General features: G+C 43.0%; 1 protein-coding gene across 1 annotated transcript in view; it reads left to right on the top strand.

Moving 5' to 3' along the window:
- Positions 1 to 12,085, top strand: part of CORO2A (coronin 2A) — a 232,443-nt gene that overhangs the window by 180,538 nt on the left and 39,820 nt on the right. Inside the window, exons 5-8 of the mRNA XM_040417297.1 lie at positions 2,325 to 2,504; positions 8,377 to 8,493; positions 9,387 to 9,491; positions 9,570 to 9,666. Of these exons, the coding sequence (XP_040273231.1) occupies positions 2,325 to 2,504; positions 8,377 to 8,493; positions 9,387 to 9,491; positions 9,570 to 9,666 (499 nt within the window). The remainder of the gene's footprint in view (positions 1 to 2,324; positions 2,505 to 8,376; positions 8,494 to 9,386; positions 9,492 to 9,569; positions 9,667 to 12,085) is intronic.

Genomic DNA, 12,085 nt, shown 5'->3' with positions numbered 1-12,085 from the left:
ATAATCTCTTACAACAAATAAAGCTAAACCTTATTATAGAGCAAGAGCGCAAATCCTATGGCCTCTGGTGCAACCCACATCAGTCAGGATAAGACATACTTGCCTATGCATTTTCCAGTGCAGAGAAGTAGTCATTTTATAGCCACTCTATTCTGTCTCTTCTTCACTGCGGGATATGGAAGATGTCTGTGATGTACTAGCTGGGACTAAGGGGACCCATTGTGACTGGCACAAACTGGGGGCACTGTGGCTGGCACCAGCTGGAGAGCTCTGTAGCTGTCCTGTTATGGAGAGCACTGTGACTGGCACTGTTATGGGAGAGCTCTGTAGCTGTCCTGTTATGGAGAGCACTGTGACTGGCACTGTTATGGGAGAGCACTGTGACTGGCACTGTTATGGGAGAGCTCTGTAGCTGTCCTGTTATGGGAGAGCACTGTGACTGGCACTGTTATGGGAGAGCTCTGTAGCTGTCCTGTTATGGAGAGCACTGTGACTGGCACTGTTATGGGAGAGCACTGTGACTGGCACTGTTATGGGAGAGCTCTGTAGCTGTCCTGTTATGGGAGAGCACTGTGACTGGCACTGTTATGGGAGAGCTCTGTAGCTGTCCTGTTATGGAGAGCACTGTGACTGGCACTGTTATGGGAGAGCTCTGTAGCTGTCCTGTTATGGAGAGCACTGTGACTGGCACTGTTATGGGAGAGCACTGTGACTGGCACTGTTATGGGAGAGCTCTGTAGCTGTCCTGTTATGGAGAGCACTGTGACTGGCACTGTTATGGGAGAGCACTGTGACTGGCACTGTTATGGGAGAGCTCTGTAGCTGTCCTGTTATGGAGAGCACTGTGACTGGCACTGTTATGGGAGAGCACTGTGACTGGCACTGTTATGGGAGAGCTCTGTAGCTGTCCTGTTATGGGAGAGCACTGTGGCTGGCACTGTTATGGGAGAGCACTGTGGCTGGCACTGTTATGGGAGAGCACTGTGGCTGGCACTGTTATGGGAGAGCGCTGTGGCTGGCACTGTTATGGGAGAGCGCTGTGACTGTCACTGTTATGGGAGAGCGCTGTGGCTGTCACTTATGGGAGAGCACTGTGACTGGCACTGTTATGGGAGAGCACTGTGGCTGGCACTGTTATGGGAGAGCACTGTGGCTGGCACTGTTATGGGAGAGCACTGTGGCTGGCACTGTTATGGGAGAGCACTGTGACTGGCACTGTTATGGGAGAGCACTGTGGCTGGCACTGTTATGGGAGAGCACTGTGGCTGGCACTGTTATGGGAGAGCACTGTGGCTGGCACTGTTATGGGAGAGCACTGTGGCTGGCACTGTTATGGGAGAGCGCTGTGACTGTCACTGTTATGGGAGAGCACTGTGGCTGGCACTGTTATGGGAGAGTGCTGTGGCTGGCACTGTATTAATTAAACAACTTCAGACAGGTGCATTGACACACTTGCGGATTCTCTTTTTGTTTATCTTAAAGTTTGTCATGCTTCAACTTCTCAGGACCCAAAAAGTGCATCAGTTTTACCTGAAGTATTTCTTTATAGGGGTTGTTTATTCCCTTTCAGGTAAAGGGAATCATACTTATTTGATCCCTGCTGCTGGGTTCCGGCTTCTGGCAAGTGACACATGTGGGATGCATCACTGCTGTGGCCAGTCATTAGCTGCAGCGACCACATGACCAGCATCAAACAGAACGATGACAACAGGAGATCAGAGAGCTGTAGCGGTGGTGGGCAATCCCTCCAGGCTGGGGGATTTGCCTGAAAGGCCTCTAGGGTTGAACAACCCATTTAAGTTTAATTGCCGATTATGAAAATAATATAATCTTTAATGTGGATCTTGGACCTCTTTTATATTGCAATATCTGTATAAAATTTTGATTATTAGATTGCCGTGAAGTTTTATGGTTTCCTTTTTTTGTAACGTGACATTCTTTAGATGCACTTTATCAAATGAAATCAAAAGCAAACTAATTTCCAACAAAGAGCATAAAGATGTATCTGCTGCTCCCTCTCTGCTTCACAATCCGCCCTCAGTTGGTGATATCACGAGAGGCTGCTTCAGTCTGATCTCAGCTGAGCATGTCTGATCATTACTCATCGGAGAAAAGTATTGCTTTCCTTGAGGACATATGTTCAATAATGCCAATAGTTGTTAATGGACTTTCTCATGTCAAAGGGGTCCCTGGAGCATAACTTGGTGGAGCAGGAAGATCTTTGTGGCCTGATAATGGCAGCACTGTTCCTGAACCACTAAGGGATGTCTGAATAGATTATATGTTATAATGTCCGATTATGTACTTATATATTTGTTTTTCAGATCATGATATGGAATCTTGACACCGAGGAGACAGTAATTTACAGTCCTGTCCGGACAATAGAGTGTCATAAAGACGTCATTCTCTCTATGTCCTTCAATCTAGATGGAAGTCTTCTTGCTACATCATGCAAAGACAGAAAAGTCAGAATCATTGATCCTCTTAAGGGACGCATTATACAGGTCTGCCCCGATAACTGTCAGTTGAGTTGGTCATTGTCCACAATAATCCATTATGCTGATTAATTTTATTGTACATTTTGTTACTAGCTTTACTTTTTTAGATGATCCATTTCAGTTTTACCTCATCATTCTGATCCATATACATATGGTGTTTCCTGGACCATTAAAGGGGTTGTCTAGGAATTTTATATAGATAGCCTATCCTCAGGAGTTGTTTGAAGAGGCCACTAAGCTCACTGGAGCTTTGTGAGTGCTGAAGCTTTTTCACTGCTTACCAAGCACAGTGTGGTACATTGTATAGTGGCTGTGCTTGGTATTGCAGCTCAGCCCTATTCACTTAAATGGGTCTGAGCTGCACCTAGGCCATGTGACCGATGTAACGTGTGACGACGCTGGCCTAGGAAGAGGCCTAAACACTCAGCACCATGACCTTTTCAAACATCTGATCGGTTGGGAAGGAGGGATTGGTTGTCAGACCCTCACCAATCACATAATTGATGACCTATCCCGAGGATAGGCCATCAATATCAAATTCATGGCTAACCCCTTTAACTTGAAACTACACTCCACTCCCATTACTGCAGACAATGCCAGTCTGTGGCACATGCAATGTCTGCATCTTCCAGTCAAGTTAGCATGCGCATTTCACCTATAAAATGCCACTGTGAACAGCATTTCAGCAAATCACATTGGATGGAAGTATAGCCGACTGACAAGGGTTATACAGCTACTTGAAGAAGTGCCCATCATCAGCCGAGAGAGAAATTTAGAGCGACTAGCAGCTTTTAAAAAAATAATTATATGTAAGAACCTGCTTTATCTGCATACATTATCTGTTTATTTTCCTTAAATCTTCAGTTTTCTTCTTTTCTACAGAATGATGGCAATTCTTTTTTATCATTGCATTTTACTCATTTTGGGCTAAAAATCATATTTTCTATTGGTCTTTATTAAAAAATATTGAGCCGTTCTGTCACAAAAGGTTAACTGTTTGTCTAGCTGTGTGAATAGTATTTTCACTTTCACTTGTACCTGTCGTCTAATAAACCTTATCTGTAAATTACTAAAAGCTCATAAACACTTTAAGCCACATTCTTATAAGTAAGTGTTTAGGAGGTCAGAGATAAGGAATTATCAGCTGAGCTGCTTGATGGAAAAGAGAAAAAATTCAGACCCTGTTACTAGAGAAACTCAAGGCTGCACAGAAACAAAATTATTAATAAAGACCATGTGAAAAAATTATTTTTAGTTCAAATGTGTTAAATTCGATAATAAAAGAAATTGCCCCCAAAGCTGTACATAGCCTTTAAAGGGGTTGGCCACTTTCTGGTTACTGTTGACAAAACCTGTCCTAATCACACAGGAGGACAAGTTACTTCACAACACTGAGGTGAAGAGATGCCTCGTCCTCCTCTCCTACTTGTCAGGGATTATGACTTCGGATGAAACATCCAAAGTCGATTCGCATAAAACTTCGTTTCAATACTGTACGGAGCAAGCGCTACTTAGAGTATTAGAATGTATTGGCTCAGATGAGCCAATGTTATTGCTTTGCGTAATAACTTCTTGCTCCGTACAGTATTGAAACAAAGTTTTATGTGAATCGTCTTCGGATGTTCCATCCGAAGTCGATTCGCTCATCCCTAATTATGATCCTGAATAGAGTTTAATATTATCTTCAGCTGAATCTCTGTGGGAATGGAGTTCATGAGGAGACATGAAGTACAGAGAGGAGCAGCAGCACTTGTATGCAGTCTCCATTACAACATTACCACAGTCTATCCTGTCCATCCTCTGTACTTCCATGTCTTCTCATGAACTCCATTCCTACAGAGATTCAGCTGAAGATCTTATCTGTATTCAGAATCATAATTCCTGACAAGCAGGAGAGGAGGATGAGGCAGCTCTTTGGCCCAGTATTGTGAAGTAACTTGTCCTCCTGTGTGATTAGGACAGGTTTTGTGTGTACTGGTAGGACAGCTGCCATTTTATTCCTCCTAATGATTGCTCCCCAGACATAAATAATGAAAGGTATTTGGGAATATATTTATAATAAAGTCATAATTAAGTATTTTCATTGTCTTAATTCCCAGAGAACCCATTTTAAATGAGAAATCCAGCCAAGTTGATAGTTTAAAAAAATGTTAGATATTAGCCAGAAGATCACATGAATACAGTACATGAGCTGGGGCCATCACCGGCTTCCAGCATGTAATACTGCAGTAGTGTAGAGCAGCGGTCCCCAACCGCTGGGCCGTGGCCCAGGACCGGGCCCTGGAAGATTGTTTATCGGGCCGCAGCAATACAAAGGAGCGGAGACGCCAGGCGCATGCGTGCCCGACGCACACATCACACACAGCGAGCTGCTGTACAGCGGGAAGGAAGGAGAGCGTTCCTTCCTTCCAACTGTGATGCCAGCCACTGCCACCAGTGAAAATGCTTCAAAAGGGCTAGTGAGGCAGGGATTGGTTAGGTCCCACTACCCCACGAATGAAAATGCTGAAAAGGGCTTGTGAGGGAGGGATTGGTTAGGTCTTACTGCCCCACCATTGGAAATAAACATGACGGCCCGAGGGGTTAGGTGGGTTGTCGGCATCCAGTTTCAGCTAGTAACAGAGAAAGTGAACGGGAGAATGACCTGCGGTTCCTCTTCCATGTCACCTTGAAATTATCAGCAGTGCAGTAGTGCCCCGTGACCACTAGACCCTAGTCAGTTTTGTGCAGCCAATTCAGGTATAGTTACCATGTCAGCCTGAAATAAAGGCAGGGAGATATCAATGTAATAGTAAGGCCTATTTCACACTGATTCTGCATTATGGGGAGTTGTCACATTTAAATAATAAATGTAATTGTTATATAGTGTTATATATTTTAATATGCATCTTGTGTTTTGTTATGCGCGTGAATCGGTCCTCGCTGACCAACACCCCCTAAGCCCTGCCCCAGAACCCCCCCAACCCCACCCAGTCCCCGCGAAAATTGTCTTGCATGAAACTGGTCCTTGGTGCAAAAAAGGTTGGGGACCACTGGTGTAGAGGACCCACCTGAAGCCATTTGGCACCATTCAGAGATTTCCGTCTGGGAATCTTTGATTCAGTATTCTAAGCAAATTGCTATTGATTAGCATAAGCCTTTGCCTGGAAAGTTGTATCAGAAATTTTCCAGTAACTGAAATCTCTGAATGTAGTCAAAAGGGTTTTGGTGCTCTAGTTTTGGAAATTGGAGGGTCTTACAGACTCCATCCATCTCACCACATGTCTTTATGAAAGGTATTAGCAATGTGTTATCGTATTTACAGGGATTTACACAATAAAGAATGCATGAAATACAATTTAAAATACATAATTCATGTTTCTAATAAAAGTATGGTTTAAGGTCCCAGTTTAGTTTTCATATTTTAGGACAAATTATCTGGGTCATTTTAATACACACCTTTTTATAAGAGGCTTTAAAACATTACCAAAGAAAGTAAAAGCCTTTACACCTTGGCTAATGTTAACTTCTGCAGCATTTGTATTAATAATAATAATCTTTATTTCTATAGCGCCAGCATATTCTGCAGCACTTTACAATCCAGAGGGAACATGTAAATGGACATTACAGATTGAATAGCATAACATGCAGTCAATGGGGTCTTTTTGGATCAGTCACAGCAATTTGACTTCTGCTACAAATGGAAGCGGTTACCCTAGTGTGAACAGAGCTTAAAGAGGACCTTTCACTAGAATAGAAAATCTAAACTAAGTATACAGACATGGAGAGCGGCGCCCATGGGTTCTCCCTGCACTTACTGTTATACCTGGGCACCGCTCCGTTCTCCCGGTATAGCCTCCGGTATCTTCATATGTTTGGCTCTACCCAGTTGCTCCTGCCGGCGTCTTTTTCCCAGGCTGTAGCGCTGGCCAATCGCAGCGCTCAGCTCATAGCCTGAGAGAAAAAAAACCTCTCAGGCTATGAGCTGAGCGCTGCGATTGGCCAGCGCTACAGCCTGGGAGAAGGAGACGCCGGCAGGCTCAACTGGGTGGAGCCGAACATATGAAGAAACCGGAGGCTATACCGGGAGAACGGAGCGGCGCACAGGTATAACAGTAAGTGCAGGGAGATCCCTGGGCGCCGCTCTCCATGTCTGTATGCTTAGTTTCGATTTTCTATTCTAGTGAAAGGTCCTCTTTAAGACATAAGGTTTACTCTGTTTACTTTTGTTTTCATGTAAACTAAAATAGAATCTTTATTGGGATTATATATTTTATAAAGGTACTTTCACATTAGCGTTATTCTTTTCCGGTATTGAGTTCCGTTCCTAGGGGCTCAATACCGGAAAAGAACTGATCAGTTTTATCCCCATGCATTCTGAATGGAGAGCATTCCGTTCAGGATGCATCAGGATGTCTTCAGTTCAGTCTTTTTGACTTTTCAGTACGGAGATAATACCGCAGCATACTGCGGTTTTTATATCCGTCCAAAATTCCTGAACACATGCCGGATCCGGCCCCGAGTGTTCCAGCAAAACAGAACCGGCATTGCGGTCTGCGCATGCTCAGACCGCAAAAAAATGCCAGATCCGTTTTTCCGGATGACACTGAAGAGACAGATCCGGCATTTCAATGCATTTGTCATACGGATTAGGATCCTGATCCGTCTGACAAATGCCATCAGTTTGCATGCATTTTGACGGATCCGGCAGGCAGTTCCGGCGACAGAACTGCCTGCCGGAATCCTCTGCCACAAGTGTGAAAGTACCCTAACTTAGCCTGTTGCTACCTGTTACCCTTACATGTGTCCATAGACAGTATATTTTCATACACTGCATGACTACATAGGAATCATAAGTTTTGTAGTTTGCGGGCAGGACTGTCAGCAAAACATACATGCAATCTGCCACACTACTCAAGAAAATGTGTTGTTTTTTTGTTTGTTTTTTGTTACCCACCATACAATCCATTTCTCATCTCGTTCATTGAGGGACACCGCAAAGACCTTGGGTATAGCTGCTGCCACTAGGAGCCGAACACTAAGCAAAAAGTGTTAACTCCTGCCCCCAGCTACAACGGCCCCTGAGCTAATCCGTTCGTACCGTAGTTGTAGTAGAAAAAAACATTAGTAATAAGAAAAAAGAACCTCTGCAACCAACAACATATCTGATCCAAAGGGACAATAATCCAGCAACGGTAACATGCACTGTGCAGATAACAGATAGTATACAATAGGGGTGGGTGCTGTGTCCCCCAATGAACGAGACGTGGAAGGGATTTTAAGGTGCATAACAAAAAAAATCCAGTTTTCTCGTCTGTGTCATTGGGAGACACAGCAAATACCTTGGCATAGAGCAGTCCCCATGGGTGGGAAGACAAAAATTAACTGTAGTAGTGTGATACCGCCACACACAAAGTGCTATTCTGTGAATATTATATTTTAAAGGGGTTTTCTGAGATTGTGATATTGACTACCTATTCTCAGGATGGGTCCTCAATATCAGATCAGCTGGTGTTTAACACCTGGGATCACCGGCGATCAGCTGTTTGCAGACCACCACGGCCTCTTCTGAAGCCAGTGAGGTCACGTGGCCTAGGAGCAGATCAGTCCCATTCAAGTGAATGGGGATGAGCTGCAATACCAAGCACAGCTGTTATCTGATGGATGGAGCTGTGCTTGGTAAGCTGCAGTGAGCACCGCAGCCTCCTCAAACAAGATGTCGGACCCCCGCTATCCTGAGGATTAGGTCATCAATATCTGAATCTCAGAAAACCCCTTAAAGGTTTTTGGCAATGCTAGTTGGTAAACAGTTGTGTGCAAATTATAGTATTGTTTGTATTTTCCCCACTGTTAATATATTAGTATTATTATTATTATAATGTACATGATGCTTTTATAGGAATCTGATGGTAAGACTCACAAATCCAGCAAAGTTTTGTTTCTGGGAAACATGAAGAAACTGATTTCAACAGGGACATCTCAGTGGAATAACAGACATGCTGCCCTCTGGGATCAAGTATGTATTATGATGTACATGATGAAAGACTACAATTTTTAATCTCTGTGGGACAGGGGTAACAATACTGTACACAGCATTAAAAATGACTGATTTTATAAAGACCTTTTAGCTTTATAACATACTGAAGCATAAGGTCTGCCTAAAAGCTTTTAGGGCAGAACTCAATTGTCACTTATGCTTTTTGTATACTGTATGAAGTGTTCATAGTGAAACATTTAAAATTAAGCGTCTTGATTGTGGCCACAACTCAGTTCAATTACATGCCTACCACATGTATGGTTAAAATTGCATAGTCCTACATAAAGTGGGGCATCACAGGTTATCAAAACGATTCAACTTATTCAGTTACAGGGGCCACACTGTGTATTGTCATTGTAAGAGATCCACCCTTCTGTATGTCTTATTTTATTTATTTCATCAAAAGTGTGAGTTAATCCTTGTACAAAGGAAAGGAAACATTACCGTAACAAATGTTCCTCTCCTTTATACTAGGATCAGATTCCGCTTTGATGAAACATTGAAAAGCAGTATGAAGGCGGACTTAGATGGGATTTTCACATGATGGTTATTACATTCTATAATATTAGTATCCGTCACTAATTTCACCTTCCAAGCGGCTTATTCTTTGCCTATTTATAACATTATAAGCTATACCTGCAGAGCCCTCTACTGGTGGTAAATCAGTATAACTACAATTTGTTCCAAGGGCCGCTTTGATCTAAACAGATCAATTCAATGCAGTAAATAAAAATCCTTGTAAATCTTTTTATAAGCAAAAAATTCTGGTTCTGCCTACTGTATATATTGCTATATAACATACCGTGTACAATGTAGAATTATGTGTGTTTGCTCAGAATTGCATATTATGTGTTTTTGTTCTGAAATTTCAGGATGACCTATCTGTGCCTTTATATCAGGAGGAATTAGATAGTTCCTCAGGTCTGATCTTCCCGTTTTTTGACAATGATACAAACATGCTGTATTTAGTGGGCAAGGTAAGTGTTTCCATATCTGCTTCACACTACATATACCGGTAAGTGCACAATAATCTAAACAATTGTATTTTTCCATAGGGAGAGGGGAATATCCGATACTATGAAGTTAATCTTCAGAAGCCTTACTTGCAATACTTAAATGAATATCGTTCTTGCTTACCTCAAAAAGGAATAGGTGAGCTTTTAATATTCTGTAAAGAACATTTTTCCTAAAGCAGGACTTTAACCCCTTCCCGTAATATCACATACATGGGGGAATGTGGTGCCTTACCGCATCCCCACGTGCATGTACGTGATCGGGTTTCACTGTCAGCGCATGGAGCGATGCGCTGACAGCTCAGTGAAGCTGGGGTTGCTAGGCAACCAGTGACGCCAGCGGGAATGGAATCTGAGTGCTGACCTGCCCGCGATCGCTGTGATTGGTCCCTCTGCAGTAATGGACCAATCACAGGGCATCGGGGCAGGTTAGGGAGGGACTATGTGCTTCTCTTTCTCTGATCGTCCCAATTCCTGTCAGAGAAGCGATCAGAGAAGTAGTGTGAAACGCTGCTGTACAGTATTACTTACCAGAGAGAATTAACCCCTGTGTGCCGAAAAGCTGCTTCTGTGCCCCAATCAGTGACACAGATCAGTTCTGTGCCTCATCCCCTGCCTCATACAGTTGCAAGAAAAAGTATGTGAACCCTTTGGAATGATATGGATTTCTGCACAAATTGGTCATAAAATGTGATCTGATCTTCATCTAAGTCACAATAGACAATCGCAGTCTGCTTAAACTAATAACACACAAAGAATTAAATGTTACCATGTTTTTATTGAACACACCATGTAAACATTCACAGTGCAGCTGGAAAAAGTATGTGAACCCCTAGACTAATGACATCTCCAAGAGCTAATTGGAGTGAGGTGTCAGCCAACTGGAGTCCAATCAATGAGATGATATTGGAGGTGTTGGTTACAGCTACCCTGCCCTATAAAAAAACACACACCAGTTCTGGGTTTGCTTTTCACAAGAAGCATTGCCTGATGTGAATGATGCCTCGCACAAAAGAGCTCTCAGAAGACCTACGATTAAGAATTGTTGACTTGCATAAAGCTGGAAAGGGTTATAAAAGTATCTCCAAAAGCCTTGCTGTTCATCAGGCCACGGTAAGACAAATTGTCTATAAAGTGAGAAAGTTCAGCACTGCTGCTACTCTCCCTAGAAGTGGCCATCCTGTAAGGATGACTGCAAGACCACAGCGCAGACTGCACAATGAGGTGAAGAAGAATCCTAGAGTGTCAGCCAAAGACTTACAAAAGTCTCTGGCATATGCTAACATCCCATCTCATCGCCAGCCATCTGTGCTACCTGTGACACCTGTCAATAACTGCCAAGTTTTTATCCTATCCCAAAGGATATACAGTATTTTAGTTTGCTGTTCTATTTTAAAAAAAAGAAAAATCTACGTTAGTTTACAGTTTAAAATGATTAAATGGCTTTTCACTGCCGAAGAGGCATATGCTGTGCTTTTTGAGGACACTGACTCCAACAGTGGAGGTGAAGTGACATTTTTTGTTTCATCTTTCTCAGATGATTCATCTAATGATGAACCCCCTCGTAGGCGTCCTAGGGTTAGTGCGCAGTCGCAGCCCCATACAAGTGACTCTTCATGAATCCTCATAGATAACTATGTTCCCCAGGTGCCTGAATTTACAGCCACTCCAGGCATCAATGTAGATACCACAGGTTTCAGTGAAATACATTTTTTCCAATTATTCTTCACTGATGACCTAATTAACTTGATGGTGGAACAAACAAATATATATGCAGAGCAATTTATTGCCTCCAATCCAGACAGTTATATGGCAAGGATCCACAAATGTACCTCTACTAACACGACTGAAATGCAAAGGTTTTGGGGACTTCTCCTAAGCATGGGCATTATAAAAAAAACAACAACAATAATAATGAATGCCCACCCCCAAGCGACCCCAGTTATGACAGACACTTTAAAATTAGGCCAGTGGTTAACCACTACAATTCCGAATTTGGTCAAGTATATACCCCCAAAAAATGCCTCTCATTGGATGAATCATTGGTCCACTTCAAAGGCTGATTATATTTCCGCCAGTACTTGCTCAATAAAAGGGCTAGGTATGGCGTGAAGTTGTATAAGGCCTGTGAAAGTGTATCCGGGTATACATTGCGCTTTCGTATTTACGAGGGAAAAGATTCCAAAATTGAGCCACCCGATTGTCCCCCAGTTCTGGGTATAAGTGGGAAGATAGTATGGGATTTAGTCCACCCCCTGCTAGACCACGGATACCATCTATATTTGGACAACTTTTACAATAGTTTCCCTCTCCTGAAGTGCCTTGCTGCCAGAGGCATAGGCACATGTGGCACAATTAGAAGAAATCAAAATATTTTATAGACCAGACAGTGCGTCGTGGGGAGAGCAGGGCTGTTTGCTCAGAAAATTTGATGCTGCTAAAATACAAGGACAAACGTGATGTTCTTGTGTTAACTACCATCCATGCAGATCAGTCCACTCCAGTCCCAGTCCGAGGAACCCCAGAGCAGAACGTCAAGCCTGTGTGTATCCAGGATT

This window comes from Bufo bufo, chromosome 2 (genome assembly GCF_905171765.1).
Source record: "Bufo bufo chromosome 2, aBufBuf1.1, whole genome shotgun sequence".
Lineage (NCBI taxonomy): Eukaryota > Metazoa > Chordata > Amphibia > Anura > Bufonidae > Bufo > Bufo bufo.
The sequence above is the reverse complement of the archived record's forward strand: the minus strand, read 5'-3'. Positions and strand labels throughout refer to the sequence as shown.